This window comes from Struthio camelus, chromosome 3 (genome assembly GCF_040807025.1).
Source record: "Struthio camelus isolate bStrCam1 chromosome 3, bStrCam1.hap1, whole genome shotgun sequence".
In the NCBI taxonomy this organism is placed as follows: Eukaryota; Metazoa; Chordata; class Aves; order Struthioniformes; family Struthionidae; genus Struthio; species Struthio camelus.
In genome coordinates this window covers 4,637,934-4,657,167 of record NC_090944.1, presented here as the reverse complement: position 1 = coordinate 4,657,167, position 19,234 = coordinate 4,637,934, and the positions used below count along the sequence as shown (strand labels likewise).

The 19,234-nt window shown below is 51.7% G+C and overlaps 1 protein-coding gene across 1 annotated transcript in view; it reads right to left on the bottom strand.

Moving 5' to 3' along the window:
- Nucleotides 1-19,234, bottom strand: part of LOC138066514 (otoferlin-like) — a 117,035-nt gene that overhangs the window by 30,403 nt on the left and 67,398 nt on the right. The window contains 16 exon segments of the mRNA XM_068936381.1: nucleotides 2,163-2,205; nucleotides 3,506-3,571; nucleotides 3,573-3,687; nucleotides 4,184-4,292; nucleotides 4,701-4,909; nucleotides 5,640-5,754; nucleotides 5,756-5,827; nucleotides 6,186-6,372; nucleotides 7,685-7,803; nucleotides 7,805-7,848; nucleotides 9,226-9,310; nucleotides 10,226-10,288; nucleotides 10,786-10,917; nucleotides 12,648-12,702; nucleotides 13,007-13,133; nucleotides 15,242-15,315. Coding sequence (XP_068792482.1) covers nucleotides 2,163-2,205; nucleotides 3,506-3,571; nucleotides 3,573-3,687; nucleotides 4,184-4,292; nucleotides 4,701-4,909; nucleotides 5,640-5,754; nucleotides 5,756-5,827; nucleotides 6,186-6,372; nucleotides 7,685-7,803; nucleotides 7,805-7,848; nucleotides 9,226-9,310; nucleotides 10,226-10,288; nucleotides 10,786-10,917; nucleotides 12,648-12,702; nucleotides 13,007-13,133; nucleotides 15,242-15,315 — 1,615 coding nt within the window.

Below are 19,234 nucleotides of genomic sequence, written 5' to 3'. Positions count from 1 at the left end.
CAAAATGTTGTAGGTGACCCTGGTTGAGCGGAGGTGGGGGTTGGACTAGATGATCCCCAGAGGTCCCTTCCAACCACAACCATTCTGTGATTCCTAGCACCAGACCGGTCCCCACCCAAGTCCACAGCTAGGCCAGCCATGCCTGGGGGAAACTTTCCCCTCCCAGCCAAGGCCCACCCAAACTGCCCCCAGGCATGCCCTGCCTGGGTTAACCCCTGCCTCTGCCCAGGGAGGGTTGAGGCTGCATGCATTGGCCAGGTGCTCCAGTGTGACAGCGCATGCAGGCAGACACCATGAGCGAGCACAAGTGAAACCAAAGCACTAACACCCTATTCTGAAAGCCAGCGAGCATTTCTTATAGACCCCCCTGGCCTTCACAACAGGCAGAGGTCTCTGCTGTTTGCAGAGCTGCCAGATTTCCATTCGTCTGTGGGATGGACGTGGCATGGAGAGACAATAGTCATGGCACAGAAAAGGGGGGGGGAAGAGCCAGGATCGCAGGCATGCCCTGCAGAACAGGTTCATGCTTCTGGTTTGCCCAAGGCAGCCTGAGCATCCGCTGTGAGCCAGGATTCACCCTGGATAAAGCCACTGCAGATCCTGCTGCAACTGGAATCACCCTTAGGTTACAAAACAGCTTCACTTCATCTTGTGAAGCTATCTGGGTTATTTTTAGCCAGAAGATGTCAGCAGAGTCCCACAGTTGATGGGGAAACTCCCTGTGCTCTGGTAAGGGAGTAGGAAAAGCAAAGCCCAGGGGAATACGCTCTGTAAAACATCTGTGCTTTCCATCTCCCTTCTGCATTCACCTTCCCAATGGGCTGCTTAACAAGTGCAGCAACCCCAGGCAGACAGTTCTATCTAGAATGCAAACAGCCTTGATTCAGGTTAGTCTCTTTCATTTCCCAGTTGAATTAAGTCAGTCAGTTAATTTTGATTAGCAACATCTATCTGCTGGTATAATAGTTACAATAATCCACTTCCAATACATCTCCTCAGGTTAAATCCGATTAGCCTTTCTGAGTACAAGTCCTTTGTATTCAAATCTTGGCCAGGGATGGCGTGCAGCCTAGACACACCAAGACCCGGGTCCTGATCCCATTTGCTTCTGGGCTTTCTGAAAAGCCTTCTGAAGCTCCAGGTGCTTGCGGTAGTGATAGGCGCCACACAGGCAAGCGTGGGACTCAGGATGGTGCAGCCCCTAGAAGAGGGGTTTGCTCTAGGGTGCTCCCCAAGAGTTTAGGAACCCCGGGTGCACCACAGCCAGAGCCACCACACTGTGGGGGTGCCGTAGCCTCATGAGTGCACAGCATGAGTGCAGAGCAAACCTAGTCAGCAAAGGAGAAGGGACACCGCAGACTCACACTCTAAGCATCTGGATACCTTGGAATTGCGCACTGATAGCTGCTGACTGTGCGCACTGATAGCTGTTAAACGTGCAACTGTTAAACATGCACACTGATAGCTGCTGAATATACTGATAAGCATCCTGTTGACCATCCTGTTGGCATCCCTACTGTTATCACCTAAGACCATCCGTTCCATTGTCCAGCTATGGTCTGGCACTGATTAATGAACTAAGCCCGGGAAGGATAAAAGACAGTAAGCCACATACCTCTGTGTGGACTCGGACTCACCGTCAGCTGGCCTGCGGACGCCACAACCCACCCATCAGCGGGGACGCCCCTGATGCCAACTGCCAGAGAGAACCTGAATCCTCTTGGCGCAGCTCGAGCGTGGTGAGAACAAGCCGGGGAAAACTATACCGCAGGGCTGGCCCATAAGGACAAGGAAAGGGCGAGAGCGGTCATTATACCGTGCATCCGAGAGCAGTCATTGTACTGGGCTTCCGTGGCTTAACCATAGAGCTCTGATACGTGGGGGTTTTGGATTCCTTACTATACTTCTTAGCTTTGTTATACTTGTAGATTGTCTGCTGGTCATGGTTTAGTGTTGTCCAGTGTCCGTCATACGTGCAGAACCGCTTAGATCTAATACATTCTTACATCTGACAAAGAACCATCTCTCCAGTTCAGTGCAACTAACCCCAGAATACAAAAGAATCCCGGACGCCCCACTAGTGGCACGTCACAGGTAGAAAGCATCGAGTAGACTCACATTTGCAGCTGTCTGGATCACCTGTCTGTTAGGGTAATTTCTACCTGCACATCGCAAAGAATTGCCTCAATTCTACAGAGGGAGAACCTGAAGCAGAGAGAACAGAACTCATCTGCCCAGTGAAACTCACCAGTTTTGGCAGTCCCAGGAATAGGATCTACTTTCCCCATATCCTGATTCTCTGACACTGACACACGAGAACGAGGCATGCCAATAGTTAGAGGGAATGGGAATAGACAGACTGACCAAAGGAGAGAGAGAAGCTACAAATCTAGACACTGAAAGGATTTTAAGACTTTTACCCCAAACTCCTGCTAACCCATCCTCATGAACTTCCTCCAGCAGTTCCTGCATCCTCCCCTCTCTGTGTTTGTGACCTCGGCTAGCTTTTCAGATCCCAAGCGATTCCAAATGCACCTTGCCCCAGAACAAATTACATTACTGAAATCTATGCCTTATTTCAAGGTAGACTTTTTGCCAATCTCTAAACGGTCTCCAGGATGCTTTCACATGTCAGGCAGCTAGAGAAATCAAAGACGCAAAGCCCAGGCACCTCCCTCCCTCTTTCCTCCCTGATGGGCAGAAGTGCGTTTGTGCATTCACACATTTGCTGTGGCATCAAAGGGTCCTAGGCAGGGACCTGTCTTTTAGGCTGGTTTTCTGAATGTCTGAAACTTGCATGTGCAGCAGTCCATCTGCTTTTTTAATGCCAACCAATGATTTTTGAATCCACTGGTTAACTTTCCCCTAATTTGCCACTGAGGTAGAGCGTTAAAGGTGTGGATAGCTAGGAGCGCTGGGCACATAACTGGCTGCGTAGATGAGAGGGGCCCTCTGTAGGGTAGGCTGAGAGGTCAGCTCAACCTTTATGAGACAACAGGCAATCGACAAGAGTGCTCAGCACTGTAGGCAATGGCGGTGGGTGTTCAGCTCTTCTTAGCTGTAATACCCAAGATGGGGTCTCTACAAGCACTTAGCTAAGCTCCCTTCACAGGGCACAGAGAGCTAGTGGCGGCTGCTGCTCCTAGGGCTGGTTGGCTGAATGACTCTCCAGGTTCCTGGGACTGCACTGACTCCATCTCTGCTGACTCTCGGGGGAGCTCAGATACCTGGCACACACGCCAACACCTTCAGACAAGGAACTAAGTCACATCTCTCCCCACGAGCTTTTAGGTCTGCTGCTCCCATCAGCCTACAGACCATTCAGAAACCAGATGCTAATTCCCTCTCCTGCAAGGCAAGGGAGCACACTGCCTCTCTGTTTCCCAGCTGCTGGCAGGAGACAGACCCCTCCTACCTCACTACAACACTGCAATGTCCCTTCCCTCACTTTCCCCTTGCCATGCCCAGCAAGGCGGCCCTCTGGTGGCCAGGAGGGCACACTTACCTGTCTGTGACCAGGGGTTTCATGGGTTGAGATGAGCAAAGGGAGACCAGCTCTCCATCCTCATCAGTCTTCCTCACTTGAGTTCTGCAGCAGCTCAGACTCTGCTTCGTCCCCATCCCCTCCATCTTTCTTCCTCCGCAAGGTAGGCTTGGCCATGCCATCTACGGGAACCAGATTGTTACCTCAGGAAAGAAGTCACAGGGCTATAACTCACACTGGGGTTAAACAGCCTCAGTCACCTGCCTTTAATTCAGGCTGGGGAGCAACTTCCTCTGCAGGAACCATGGGGGACAGTGGAGTTCAGCTTTCTGAAACCCTGACCAGGGATTACAAACTAACAACAGAAATCTGTCCTCTACTCATGCCCCCTTCCAAGCCACTAGAAACATACATCCTTCCTTTGGTGGTTAACCTCTGGAAACGCAAAGCCAGGTGCTCTCAACTGAGAGATGGAGCAGATCCACTGCTGACAGGAGATCACGCAGCAAAGAGCTCATCTGGGGACACGCATGGCTTGTGCCAATGAAGTAGCCATCACCTTCTTCCTAAACTGAGAGCCTCGGATGCTCTGTCAAATGTTAGCATGGAAAGAGGGGGTAAACAGCCTGCTTTTGGCCTTGGCTCCTGCAGTCTCTGCCGGGCATGTTTCAAAACCAACCTCCTCAGAAAACCACCAACCTATTGTGACCTCAGAGTTGATGGGTTTGTCACCAATCTTCCTGTCCATCACGGTAGCTTCCAGGAAGGCTCCAAAGAGGAAGAACTCCTCCATTTTCCCAGGACAGTTCTGCAGGAAAAAAAACAGGCAAGTAGGATACAAGGTTAAGGTCAGCTGGATGGACCCTTAGGAGAACAAGCCACAGGGCAGGGGGTCCCAGAAGGCCACATTCGGCACCTTGAACACCTACACGGGCTCTATGAAGGGGACGTGCCACTGTCTAGGTTTTCATGGAGACTACGAGGGTTTTCTCTCCCTCTGCTCAAGCCTTCTAAGAGATAGGTGTCTGGCTGAACTCGGTGTCTAGGCTCACTGCATGTTCTTTTTGAATGACCATAAAACCTGAAAAATCTTTGCAAGATTTGTTGTCATGCTGGGGGATCCAGCGCTTTTAGTGCAACACCAAATAAAATCCTCAGTCTATGAGACCACACATAACTACCAAGGGGACTGAGCAAACTATCACTAACACCCAGCACTTGTCACTGGCAACCAAAGGGTCAGGGAAGACTCACATCAGCAACTCATCTCCAAGATCTCCACAGCAAGGCTTATCAAAAGCCTGGCCCAGAAAGAGATGCCTTCACCCAGACCCTCATTCAGATCTTGGTGCTCATCCATCAGGGTGTAGTTCCGAGTGGAGCCGTACATGTTCACCCAGGCACGGCCAAAGGTGGGCAGGAAGCCTGCAGGAGACCAGACACACACGTAGTGAAGGGGATGTGCAAGAAGGAGGGCATGGCTTTGTCTCAGGGCTCAAGCTGGCTCATGGAATGGCATCACTTCCCTGCTCTGGGTATTGTACTACAGGATTGAGCATGCGTATGTGTGCGTGCGCGTGCACATGGAAAATACACACATGCAACAATACATGGAGATGATTTTGTGGTGACAGCAGTGAGGGGGATTGTGCAGCTCACCACGTCAAAGACACACACAACTACTCCGTTGGGCAAGCCACCCAGCATGAGGCAACAGAGAGGAGAAACCCTCATTAGCCACCTTCATAGAGCCCTCTCTGCTTTTACATTGGTCCTGCCCACATGTGCGCTAGTGCATTTGTGCATGTGTGTGCATTCGTGTGTGCATGTGTGTCTGTGTGAACATGAGAGCCTGTCACATATTCATCCATTCATGGCCATGAATTTTCTGGAAGGGCCAGTTGCTCTTGGGTGTCTTTTCTTTCAAGTTTCTGACTGGAGGCATGTTATGGGACTTGGTTTTCAGGGAACGGGTGCCCAGTGATCTCAGAAAACCACTGCAGGGAATAAAGGTCTCTCCTACTGGCCACCAAGGAGCAGCTGTCTCCAGGGCTGGGGAAGGAGCCTGGGCTATTTTGCTAACTCTCTGCCAAAGGGAAGCCTCTCTCTCTACCATGAAGAGGGTGTCTCAGTCCTCCCCTCATATTAGCTTTACCTTTGTCTCCTTCGTTAGAGACCTCCCGCCAATCAATGAAATGGGTCCCAATGGCCACATCATGGACTTCGTCAGAGTCTCGGACCTGGATCTTTATCCTCTTGCACAATGGGGGGGAACATTCCTGTGAAGACTATTTGCTCATTCCAGAGGGGCTCGTAGCTGCTCTTCTGCACAGATGTCTTCCCCTGCCAAGTGGGAGGAGAAAGCACATGTTTCACAAGGGTCTGAGCCCACAAGCCACCCACCTTCTTTCAGACCTCAACTCCTCCCCTGCTAATGACCATGATAGCAACATGTGTTCTGCTCGGGACTTTCTTCTCCCAAATAGAGACTGCTGGAGACTGCAGACTGCTGCAACCCCCTCGTAGTCTGGGCAAGAGAAGGGAACGTGGCACAGGACAAACAAGCAGCTTTGTCACACAGGTCAGCATCTACATGCCAGGACAGCTGAGATCATCCTTGGCCACGTAGTCCCAAACCTGCACAATGGCTAGCCCTGCTCACGTTATCATGTCACAATAGTATAGCAAGCAGCTCACCCACCTTCTGCCCTGCAAAGAACACCTCCACATCGGGGTCCACCAAGTCCTTGCTCTCCCCAATGAGAGCCTTCTTCACATTGGCCACGAGGCTGGTGTTCATACGGGGCAGCCCCTCAGCTCAATAGATCTTTAGGTAGAAACGAGCCCATTGCTGCTCCGGAGGGACCCCATCTGGAAGGAGGAGGTTCCTGCAACATCAGAAAACAGGACTCAAAACAGCTCCTGGGCCTGGCAGGTTTGTCAGGAGAGACTTGCAGAAGAGGGAGAAGCTGCCCCCCTTGTGGGGCACAGGCTGTGAGGAGGTGGAAAGGTAGCCATTCTGCAGCCCTATATTTTATCATAGTCCTGTTCCTGCCCACCCTCCCGATTCAGGACGGGGAAGGGCGGTTTCATAAGGGAAACCTTATGGCAACACATTGAGGTGCCTCAGAGACAACCTGCATCTTTCTAAAAGGGATATAATCATTATCAGCAGTGGAGCCGAGGGGAAGACTAATCTCTACCTAGTTTAGACATCTGCAGCAGCCCAGATGAATGGGATGTTAGAAGGGCCTTTATCTTTGGAAAAGGCCCTCATACCCTGCCAGGGTATAAGGAGAACTGGGGTGGTTATACTGGAAGGAAACTTGAGCTCCATGAAAGGGCTTCTCGTGGCAGGTCTTGCTTCTTCTCTCTTCCCCGAGAGCTACAGAGGATGCCGTGAACAACAGTTCTAAAGGAACTTTGTCCACAATAAAGTGGGATAAGAGCATGACTGCAGCATGGAACAACAGTCCAAAAGAGTTCACATGCTGCTCTAAGCCCCTTGGTGCCCAGCAAGTCAAGAAGGCTGTATTAGCCTTTTGATACTAACGTGATAAGCTTAGTTGCTGACTACTTGGGCAGAGGCTGAGAGATGGACTTGCAAGTCTGTGATCGCACTTGGAGATATTTAATTGACTTGAAACACTCAGGGCTACAACTACGTTTTAAACTCGCTTGACTCTTCTTGCATGGCCTTTCAGATGCTCTGGGGAGTTGAAGAGCTCTGCCCACTCACATCACCTGGCAAACACTTACACAAACTGCTCCTCTCTGTCCTTGCACTGGGTAGGGAGACCTCAGCCATCATTTCCCATCTTCCCTTCAACCTCACTTCTGTGGCTCCCATTCAACGGCCAACTGGAGCAACAGCTAAAAAGTACGGACATCATGTTGGTTCACATCAGGCTGGTGCTGGTATGCAGAAGTGAACAACCAGCAGCAGAGGGTCTGAACTGATATAAAGGACTGGTCTGTAGTGATGTGACCAGGATTTGCATCAGTAATCTAGCAACTCTTCTCTTTCCAAGAAACAATCTAGTTGGCACTTCTGATTGCAGTGCACGACTACTAGAGGGGCTGTCAGCCTAATTGGGAAGGGATGCTGTCCTTACTGAATAATCCAAAATAAAGTGACACGAAAAGCTCATAGCTCATTCCCAAGGAAGGATACAGGAAACTGGCTCCACGAATCCTTACCCCTCAATATCATCCTCATCTGTCTCATTGGCTTTGTGTGGTGTCTTGATGTTGTCCCCTTTCCCTACCACGGCAACGGCACCCTTCAGATAACCTTTAAGTCCAGCAGTGAGACCGACCCTCAGGGTCAGAAAGGATGGCCCGTTTGCGATAGAACTGGTGCTCTGAAAGCCATGGAACAAGACAGACATTTATCACAATTACAGGAATTACTGCGAGCACTGGGCATGTCTGTCCACTTGACTGCAGAAGCCTGCATGCATGCATAAAGAGACCTCTCCAGGTGTGAGGAATTCCAGACAGAACCACCTGAAAATCCATTGGGAGGATCTGCCCAATGTTGGAGACAGAGAAGCAATGGGATAAACTGCTTGTAGAGGTGTGGAGTTTCCATCACTGGACATTTTTAAGGCCTGGTGCCTCTTAGATGGGCGAGAAAGATCTCATCCTTCTGTGGAGTGCATCAGAAGAGACGCTCTCTTCAGATCCCTTCCAGCATCATTTGCTGAGCACCCCTGAAATGGAAACTTAGCTCTCAGGACTCTTCAGAGGGGCAGAGTGCTACAAAAAGGCCTGATGCATAAGCTAAGATAAAATCCCAGTGATTCTGGATGTCTCTTCTCTAAAGGGAAGTTTCAGGTCTTCCTTATGCTGGCATGCTGCAAGCCCTCGGCCCTCCAAGGAGCCATGCTCTTCTGTACAGAGCAGGCATTTCTTAGCCTCCTCTCCTGCAGATGGGTTTGCTTCATCAGTCTGCCAGACACGTTCAAGACGATTCACTGATTCAGTGACTTTTCAGGCAGAAGCTCAGCAGGGAGCCTGTCACGGAGTAGGGCTGATCCTTCCCAAGAGCAAGGGTATGGACTGAATGACCTCTCCAGGGACCCTTCTGGACCTCCTTTATACTAATCCCAACCATGCCTGCTTTCGCTGCGCACAGCGAGTGCAGGATGCTGAAAGCTTCCCCATTTCTTTTATGGTTCTATAAAACAGGCTTCCCTGAAACAGAGGTCCTCTAAACAAAGCCCACGATAGCACAGTGGATTTTAGTAGCACTCATTGGGCCCCTCTGTGCTAAGTCAAGGCAGGCTGTAGCATCAGTGAGCAACATGACATTCTCACAGAAGCTCTAATTAACCTCTTTCTTTGCACACTGGGCATCTTCCTGTCTTGGTCTAAAGGCCAGCCACACAGGGCTAGACCTTCAGCTCTCGGAAAGGTCAACATCTTGCCTAAGCAAGCTAATCTAAGCTTCTTAGGAGGTCAGTGGAGAGAGAATGGCACATCTGAGGACAATTCTACCTGCGTGCATTATGCCTTATCCTAGAATGGGATATACCATCTTCTGGAGAGGCTGAGGGCTCTTTTCGGACTGCAGAAGGAGCCTAGATGACATGCTTGCACCCGGGATACTAAAATTAAGTTGACTAAGTGTTGCCAAAGGAAACTAGTGACTGCCTGGCTACCTTGCAAATGGTAGACATTTGTTTGATGGTGAAGGTAGGCATCTATATGACCCCTTGCAAATTGTGGTGACATACCAGGCTGGGTGTAAACAGTTCCAACATCCACCTTGAAGGAGCCTACCAAAGTCCCACTGCGCAAGAGATTTTTTGAGTGGATCACCTGAAAAGCGAGGGAGAACAACAAGTCAGAGCTTTTTCTGTGCCCAGCCATGCTGGGAGGGGTAGGGCTGTTTCTAATGTTTGACACTGAACCCTTCTAAAGGATTTGATGCATCTTGCTTAGTCCGGGCAGGAGATATAATCACTCACTGTGCTGTGTGAAGCACAGTGTGGTTGGCAGCTCTTGTTTAGCAGTCTTGCAAGCAAGTGTACACTTGGATTCAACAGAAAAAAAAAGTAAAAAAAAAAAAAACCATCTCTGAAACAAGATGCAGTGTTCCAGCCACTATGGCACCAAACACTGAGACATTCTCCTCAAGGAAGCGTCTCAAAGATGCTTGAAATCTATGCTTTAATTCCCTTCCTGGGAGAAATTACACAGCCAGACTATGCATGGGATAGATGTGGATGCTCCTAGCCAGCCTGCTTTGATCTGTGAATCTATGAATCTCCTTCCTAGTCTTCCTTTGCGGCTCTGGGGAGAGCTGGAGCCTCTGTTTTGCTCTCATTATTTACAACTCTGAATTTCCTCAAGAGCTGTACCCACCCTCATGCTTCAGGGAATCCACTGGCAGCCTCAGGAAGCTCTTGCTTCTCCCCAAGCCTAAAGAGACATCCTGAGACAGGCTTAGTTTTGCCTAGCTAGGAAATACCAGAGAGCAGCCACAGAGCAACAGAGGGAACACGAGTGGAGGGGGGTGTGGCTGCAGCAATAAGGACACTGACAGAGGGACTGGAGGGGTCTGCAAAGGAGGTGAGGCTCGTAGGACATGAGGGCTCAGAGAGAGGGACTGAGCACCTCCGCTCCTGCCAGAGGTCTCGCATCATCAAGGGTCTTAAATCCATCCCAACAAGTAAAATGGGTTGGTTTCCACCAAAGCCCACTGAAAAGGACAACACAACCATGCTCACTTACGGACAGCTTGATGATCTTATCGAACACGACATCTGGGGGAACATGGAAATCAAACACAAAGTACTGAAAGAGAAGGAGCATGCGTGAAAGCAGGGAAGCAGGCATGGACTCCTTCTGAATTGAAGGACAACATTATTGTCCATATCCCACCAACAGAGACGTGTCTGGGCAGAGGAACAGCCTGCAGTTCACGTCACAGCTGCAGAGGGACCCACGTCAACCCAACAACTGACAGCATCAGTGATCTGAGAAACTAAAATAAAGCATTAACTTCTTGGAAAAACTGAGAAAGTGGGCACAGGCTCATTTAATTTGAAACTGATCAAGTGAGGGGTTTTGTCTTGCTTTGGTTCTTTGTCACCATTTTGTAAAATACCAGAGGGCCAAGGTTTCATCTCTCCTTCTGCATGGTTTGTGATTTCATCTTACTCCATCTTACTTACTAAAAGAAGAAAAAGAAAAAAAACAAAGTCAAATAAATGTCATTTGCTGTCAAACTGCAGTGTAGGCCTTGAGGAGCAACGAGCCTGGAGCAGCACCTCAGGAAAAATCCAGCTCACCTCATTGTAGTAAGGGCAATTAGTCGAGTCCTTCATGGACGTGCATTTCTTTTCATCTCCAACCTCCACACAGGCCACGGGGTCCATGTTGAGCCCAACCAGCTGTCGTGCCTCAATGACTGTGATGCTGACCTGGGGAGAGAGATTCATGGACCTCCACCTCGGCTGCCCTAAACCGTGTCTCCACCTGGCTCTCCTCTCCAAGGTGCTTTCAGTGCCGGGGTGGCAGCTGGGTAGTCTCTCTTCATCACACAAAAGAGACAGGGCTGCTCCTACAAGCCTGAGCACGCTGCGGCATGGCATGGGAGGTAGGAGCATCAGAGCAGCCCTGTCCGTTCAGATGGCTCTTCTGCTCCAAGAGCACGTAAGGCACAAAGTTGAACAGATTTAGCTAAGCTGCGGGAGCAGACACTCTGCTACTGATGCCCTAACTGGCTTAACTTGCTTCTGCTAAAAAATACAAGGGGTAAACCGCTCAGAAAAGGAAGCTGATAAAAGACAGCTGAGCTCTCTAAAGAAGAGGACAAGACTGCCTGGCATTGATTGCTGCACAAACTGACTTACTGCAGAGGAGCTGAGCTGCAAATGCAACCTCCTACCCCTCACCCAAAGCTGCACCAGCTTAACAAACCCAGCTCAAATCCCTTCCTCGTTTAAAGCGCAGCAAGGTAGGTGCGAATACTCTCAGACTCCTTCTGAGGAGGTAAGCAGCTAAGGTCACCGCTCTGTTCCCTCACCATTCCCAATGAAAACCAGCCTTGTGATACTCCTGTTTGCACTGGCCAATTAACTGAACCTCTTGCTCTGTCTTGCACATAATTCGTCTTGCACCTTCCTCCTTCTCCTTACATTCCGATTATACTATTCCCAAACCAGGGACACTCAGTCCTCGTCGTCCTCGCAACTTGCTTTAGGCTTTTTATGCGTATAATTAAACCTCTTCCACATACTGCTCTACTGCATCTTCTGATGTCAACTGGTCTCTCGTGGGATTTAAAAGTGGACGCCATAAGTGGTCTACAATAAACCTTTAACAACAAATCATTATTTGCATTGGTCCCAGACATCCCTAGGAATGTGCTACTGCACTAACACGCAAGGACAGAAAAGTAAACGGCTGCCGAATCAGCATGACTCGGTGAAAACGAGAAGAGGAACAAGATAACAGCAACCAGGCACCAACCTACCAGAGGAAATCCAACGAGTACTGCCAGCCAGGCCTCGTCAATTGGGAACGCTAAAACAGGTACTGAAAGCCTTTGGAAATTAAGAGAACTGTGTTGGAGATTGCCTGCTTCAAACCCTGATTAAGCTGGGCTTTCTGGGCTTGTCACAATGGACAGCAAATCCAGTTAACTACTTGAGATATAGCTTATCACTCTAGCATTTAAACAGCAGCTTTTTGAAAGTCATCCTCCCACAGGAACAATACCTGAAACAGTCGTTCACACATGAGCCAGCCTTCAGACTTAACAAACAAATTGTCAGTTGCTTTTGTGAGCGCAGTACATTGAAACCCGCGCTGGACTCGCTCCCAACAACGCCATGCCAAGGTCCATAACCTGCTGCACGGGGAGGAGGCACAGCCTCGGTGGGACTCCAGCAAGCCTAGGCCTGCTCAAGTGACTGTCAGTCCTTCCTCCTGGTCCCAGACCTGTCCCACAGGCCATCGGGGACAAAGGCTTCAACTAAGAGATTCAGCTCCTCAAGTAACTACTCTGCTGATAGTTGTGGTCCAAGAAAGCGTGAAAGAAAAGTTCTCAACTCGCCTCTTTCTCCCCTTAAACACTCCCTGTGAAATGGTCTCTCTCTGGGCTCTGAACCCCCCGAGCTGAAGTTGGGGGCACAGCGTTGTCACCTACCTGATAATCCATCGGCCTCCCAGCACTCGGCTCCATTTTGATATCAGGCTTGGACCTTCCAAAGGGCAGGAAAAAAGACCTCCGTCAAACAACAGAGGAACTCACTGCAGACTGTGACAGAGCATTTCCCAGGGTTACTCCTCGCAGTGCCAGCTCTCTTGGCATGAGAGGAATATGAACTCCAGGGGCTGTGAAATGCCACTGAACATTCTTCGTTCAAGCGTTTCTGAAAACAGTTGCATGGGGCAACATGATTTCCAGCATAGCTCAGCTCAGGGAACACATGGCTCTGGGGAGCAGGCACGTCTGAGAGTTTGCCATCACCTCCTGGCTTGCACAAGCTCACATCTGGCCTTCACCTCTTGTTGGAGACATTGGTGGTTACAGCCGTGACGGAAGCCAAGGAGACTGTGTCTGGGTCCAGTCCACCTCCTAGTCTCATGGCTTTTCGGCCCAGGTCTTCTGCTTCCAAAACAGCAGGTTCCTCTGCATAAAGGCACACAGACAAAAGAATGTCTCTTGTTGTTTCCACTCGGTGGATAATTGAAGACTCCGAGAAAGGTAACCAATACATCCTATCAACCTCTCCTGGTAATACAAAGAACAGTGGTCACCTGGTCAGGTCACAGACAGCCTGGTTTAAAATGGATTTTAAAAGAGGTTTGCGTAGCGTGACACATTATTCCACCTGTGCTGTGTGCCAGCACAGTTTCATGAAGGCAATAAGCTTTGGAAAACTGAAATCCGACAAATGAGCAATGCAGACTTCACGAGGTAAAAGAGCATGTGAACATGTGCTGCAGCTCTAACTGCCATAAGGTGATGCACTGCTGAGGATGAAGGGAGGTGGGGAGCTGCTTTAGGGTCACTGGTTTGTTTCGTTGGCACAGGGGGAAATACTACCAAAACCACGCATAGAGCACAGACATCGCTTTTGGGAAACAGGTTTCCTACCTCGTGGCTAATCCAAGACTTGGATCAGTTGCTTCACCATAGTCTGGCCCGGTTCTGTGAGATAATACAGAAATAACCTTGGGCCTCAGCTGAAGTGAGGGGGATCTAGGCTGGATGTTAGGAAAAGCTTTCCTAGGTGGAGAGAGGCACTGCAGCAAGTTGTGTGTGAAAAGAGTGTCCTCATTTCCACTGAGGGACCTAAGCAGATTCCATCCTGCCACGTGTGGGTGGAGGGACAGACCAGCACCTTCCCAGCTCTGCTTGCAGTGATTCAGTGGGTTTGTTTGACCCGAGCAGAACTGGCAATCTGCCTGGGATGGCAGAAAGAAGCAGACCACCACTCAGGAGGGATGCTGGGAGGACTACGCCCTGTGGAGGGCAAAGGGGGAGGAAGGATACACACAGCTGTGAGGCAATGACCACATGAACAGTTGTTGCAACTGTTCCCCCACCACTGGTAAATCTACATGTGAATGTACTCCACAATCTGAGAGTACAGCCTTTTCATGCCTTTGCATCCCAGATGGCTTTCCTCATCACCTTAGGTGAAGTCTTCACCACAAGAAGAACGCCCTTTCACTGGGGAGGGCAGGAAGATCACCAAGGTTTCAGTATTATGCCTCTACAGTCTGCCAAGGCCTCTACCTCTATAGTGTCTCAGGCCAAATCCCTCCTTTCTTCTCTTAAAAGCTGGCTGAACAACAACAAAGATTTGCCCATGAAGAATATCTAAAGCAACATTTGGTCTTCCTCCACAAAAAGGCATTCCCCAATTTGTCACTGAAACATCATAATTTGAGCCGAATGGAAACAACAACAAATTTCCGATCGCTAACCACCTTCTGCCTTTCCAGAAAGGTGTCCCATTTCAGCACTGTAGCAGGTATCGAGACCTTGGAACAGACAACCTTGAGGCAACAGAGCCCTACCTCTCACTGTGCTGCTGCAACGCTATTCATGCGGGTCTCCATGCATCACAGAGAAGCAGTGAAAGGGCTAAATCACGCTTTTTGCTCTTACACTTGCAAGTAATCCTTAAAATAAGCCAGAAACTGCCCACCTGACTTCCAGGTTTCACCATGATCTCACAAAGCGGGTGAGATCACAGAATCACAGAATCGTTTAGGTTGGAAGGGACCTCTGGAGATCATCTAGTCCAACCTCCCTGCTCAAGCAGGGTCACCTAGAGCATATTGCCCAGGATCACATCCAGACGGCTTTTGAATATCTCCAGGGAAGGAGACTCCACCACCTCTCTGGGCAACCTGTTCCAATGCTCTGTCACCCTCACAGTGAAGAAGTTTTTTCTCAGGTTCAGGTGGAACTTCCTGTGGTTCAGTTTCTGCCCATTGCCTCTTGTCCTGTTGCTGGGCACCACGGAGAAGATCTGGCAAAGCCTTCAGTGTAAGGCTCTCTCCATCTATCCCTGCTTCCCAGATTCCCCCATGGAGACCCTCTCTCCAGCCTTCACCCTGTCCACCAAATGCTCCCTGTCTAATCCCTGAGTTACCAACAGCGTTGATGTGTGCCACTTACAGGGCACAGCCGGGGGGGGAGTCTCATCCGTTAAGTGGATGGGACCAGGGGCTTTCCTGGAACAGCAGTACTGGATCAGGGAACAACCTCCTCCCAGCACCTACCTTGCTTCCGATGATCATCCTTTGGTGGACGCGTCTTGCCAAGCTTCATGGCTGAAAAAACACTCCTTTCCCAGCTCCGGAAGAAGACGCGGGAAAGAACTCATTGTATCCTGTACTTTTAGTGGTGTTCTCTGTGACACAGGGGACAACAGGAGGTTTCACAGAATCACAGAATGGTTGAGGTTAGAAGAGGGACTGCTAACTTCCTGCTCACTTCCTCCCCCAGCTCCTTTATCTGGCAATACAAAGGGTCAACCACAGCACACCTTGCACAGGAGAGCTGACTGTCAGCCCAGGCCTCACAGAAAGGCCCCAGGCACTCCCTGCAGCCTGACACCTGCAGAGCTGCATCTGCTGTCTGAGGGTCTGTCTGGGTTGAAGCCTCACACACAGCTGAGGCAGCACCTCCAGCAGCCACTGGGGAATGTGCTCTGCAGCATGTCATGACCATGCCCCAGGGAAGGACACACCACTGCAGAAAAGGGAGAGGCACCTTCTTTGCCTGCTGCCCAAACTGCTGCCTCTGCTGGCCCCACTCTGGGAGCTGGGCTCTAGGCCTGGCTCTTATATAGGCATCTGCCCAGCAGTGACTCACAAGGGTGCTTGACCCACCCAATCAGGAGCCACCTGAAACAAAAGCCCCAACTCCCTCTGACCAGGCCAGCCCAGAGAGCTCGTTAGCAGCAGTCCCACCTAGCTAGGACTTCCCAGGAGAAGTTAAGTCAAGGCCCCCTGCAGTAGTCCTTGCCTAGCTCTCCCTTCCTGCTAGCAGCAAGCACTGTCTAGTTCCTCGGGGGTCCCCAGAAAGCCTCCCCAACTTCCAACAAGGCCCACAAAAGGCCCAGGCAGAGCCCAGACACTGCTGCGCAAACTGCTGTGTCTGTTTGCTGCCTCTGTTTGCTGTGCTCTGCAGCTCATCACTGCACCATGACAAGAACAGGTGCGTTTTCACCAAAACAGAGCTGGCCATGCCCACCTCTCTGCCTCTGGGCTGCACCCTGCTCTGCCCCGGCCTGTACCTCCCCCTGCTCCTGGGGCATCTGCACAGGCCACAGGCACACACTAGTGCCCTCCCCATTCCAGCACCTGCCACAGGGGCAGACCTCTGCAGCCAAGGCCTCCCCTTAACCCTGCCTCCCGCCTCTCTGCCCAAAGCTCCCCGTCTGCCGGGGGGAAGCAAGGAGGCTGCGGCAACAAGAGCCACACAGAGAGTGAGGGAGGGCAGCTCCTCCGTGCCCTTTGGGGGAGCTGGTCTTGTCATAGGTTTGCTCAGGGGACCTGGGCCTTGTGTTGGGGGTTCTGGGCTTGTTGTGGGGGTGCTGAGGGTCACTGAACTTTGTGTTGGGAGTGCTGAGGGGATCTGCTTGTTGTGTTGGGGGTGCTAGGTTTGTTTTCGGGCTGCTCAGTGGAGCTGAGCCTTGTGTTGGGGGTGCTGGGGTTGTCATGGTGGTGCTTAGGGGATCTGGGCGTTGTGCAGGAGGTGCTGAGCCTTTTGTTGCGAGTGCTAGGCTTGTCGTGGGGGTGCAGAGGGGATCTGGACCTTTCTTATGGGGCTGCTGGGCTTGTTTTGGGGGATCTGGGCCTTGTGTTGGGGGTTCTGGGCTTGTTGCGGGGGTGCTGAGGGTCACTGAGGCTTGTGTTGGGAGTGGTGGGGTTGTTGTGGGGGTGCTGAGGGGATCTGGGTGTTGTGTTGAGAGTACTGAGGGGATGTGGGCCTTGTGTTGGGGGTGCTGGGCTTGTTGTGGGTCAGCTGAGGGGATCTGGGCGTTGTGTTTGGGGTGCTAGGCTTGTTTTCGGGCTGCTCAGTGGAGCTGAGCCTTGTTTTGGAGGTGCTGAGCCTTGTATTGGGAGTGCTGGGATTGTGGGGATGCTGAGGGGATCTTGACCTTTCTTGTGCGGATCTTGAAGGGATGTGGGCCTTGTGTTGGGGGTGCTGGGCTTGTGGTGGGAGTGCTGAGAGGATCTCGGTGTTGTGTTGGGGGTTCTGGGCTTGTTGCGGGGGTGCTGAGGGTCACTGAGGCTTGTGTTGGGGGTGGTGGGGTTGTTGTGGGGGTGCTGAGGGGATCTGGGCGTTGTGTTTGGGGTGCTAGGCTTGTTTTTGGGCTGCTCAGTGGAGCTGAGCCTTGTATTGGGAGTGCTGGGATTGTTGTGGGGGTGCTGAGGGGATCTCGACCTTTCTTGTGTGGATCTTGAGGGGATGTGGGCCTTGTGTTGGGGGTGCTGGGCCATGTTTTGGGGTTGCTGAGGTGATCTGGGTGTTGTGTTGGGGGCACTGGGCTTGACGTGAGGGGTTGCTGAGGGGATCTGGATCTCTTTTTTTGGGAGTGCTGATCTTGTCATGGGGGTGCTGAGGGGATGTGGGCCTTGTGTTGAGCGTTCTGGGCTTGTTCTGGGAGTGCTGAGGGGATCTAGACCTTGTTTTGCAGGTGCTGAGGGGACCTGGTCCTAGTATTGTGGGTGCTGAGGGGATCTGGGCGTTGTGTTGGGGTTTCTGGGTTTGTCAGGGTACTGAAAGGGATCAGGGTCTTGTTTTGGGTTTGTTGGGCTTGGTAGTGTGCGGAGGGGATCTGGACATTGTTTTGGAGGTGCTGGGCTTGTCGTGGGGGTGCTGAGCGGATCTGGGCATTGTGTAGGTGGTGCGGGGCTTGTGGTGCGGGTGCAGAGGGGATCTGGGCCTTGTATTGGGGGGCTGGGCTTATGGGGGTGCAGAGGGGATCTTGGGCTTGTGTTGTGGGTGCTCGGCTTATGGGGGTGCTGAAGGGATCAGGGCGTTCTGTTATGGGTGCTGGGCTTGTTGTGGGGCTGCTGATGGGAAGTGGGCATTGTGTTACGGGTGCTGGGCTTGTGGTGGGATTGCTGAGGGGATCTGGGCGTTGTTTTGGAGGTGCTGGGCTTGTCGAGGGAGTGCTGAGGGGATCTGGGTGGGCTGTGTGTTTGCTGTTTTGGGCTTGTGGGAGTGCTGAGGGGAGCTGGGCCTTGTGTTGGGGGTGTCGGGCTTGTCATAGGGATACTGAGGGGTCTGGGCCTTGTCCTGGGGTGCTGAGTGGATTTGGGCTGTGTGTTTGTTTTGTTGAGCTTGTGGGAGTGCGGAGGGGATCTGGGGCTTGTTTTGGAGGTGTTGGGCTTGTGTTGCGGGTGCAGGGCTTTTTGTGGGGGTGCAGAGGGGAGCTGGGTGTTGTGTTGGAGGTGCTAGGCCTTGTGTCGGGGGATCTGGGTGTTGTGTTGGGGGTGCTGGTCTTGTCATGAGGGAACTGAACGGGATCTGGGTGTTGTGTTGGGGGTGCCGGGCTTTGTTTTGAGGGTGCTGAGGGGATCTGGGCATTGTTTTCGAGGCGCTGGGCTTGTGGTGGGGGGTGCTGAGGAAAGCTCGGTCTTGTTTTAGGGGTGCTCGGCCTGGTTTTGGGAGTGCAGAGGGGATCAGGGCCTTGTTTTCGGGGTGCCGAGGGGATCTGGGCCGTGTGTTTGTTGTGTTGAGCTTGTGGGAGTGCAGAGGGGATCTGGGGCTTGTTGTGGGGTTGCTGAGGGGATCTGGGCATTGTGTTGGAGGTGTTGGGCTTGTCATAGGGGTACTGAGGGGTCTGGGCCTTGTCTTGGGAGTGCTGGGCCATGTGTTGGGGGTGCTGAGGGGATCTGGGCTGTGTTTTTGTTGTGTTGAGCTTGTGGGAGTGCTGAGGGGATCTGGGCGTTGTGTTGGGGAGAGCTGGGCTTGTGGTGGGGGTACTGAGGAGATCTAGGTCTTGCACTGGGGTTGCTGGGCTTGTTGTGGGAGTGCTGGGCTAGTGGTGGGTGTGCAGAGGGGATCCTGGTGTTGTGTTACGGGTGCTGGGCTTGTGGTCGGGCTGCTGTTGGGATCTGGGCCTTGTGTCGGGGGAGCTGGTCTTGTAAGGGGTTTGCTGAGGGGATGTGGGCCTTGTTTTGAGGTTACTGAGGGGATCGGGGCGTTGTGTTGGTGGTGCTGGGCTTTGTTTTTGGAGTGCTGGGCTTGTGGTGGGG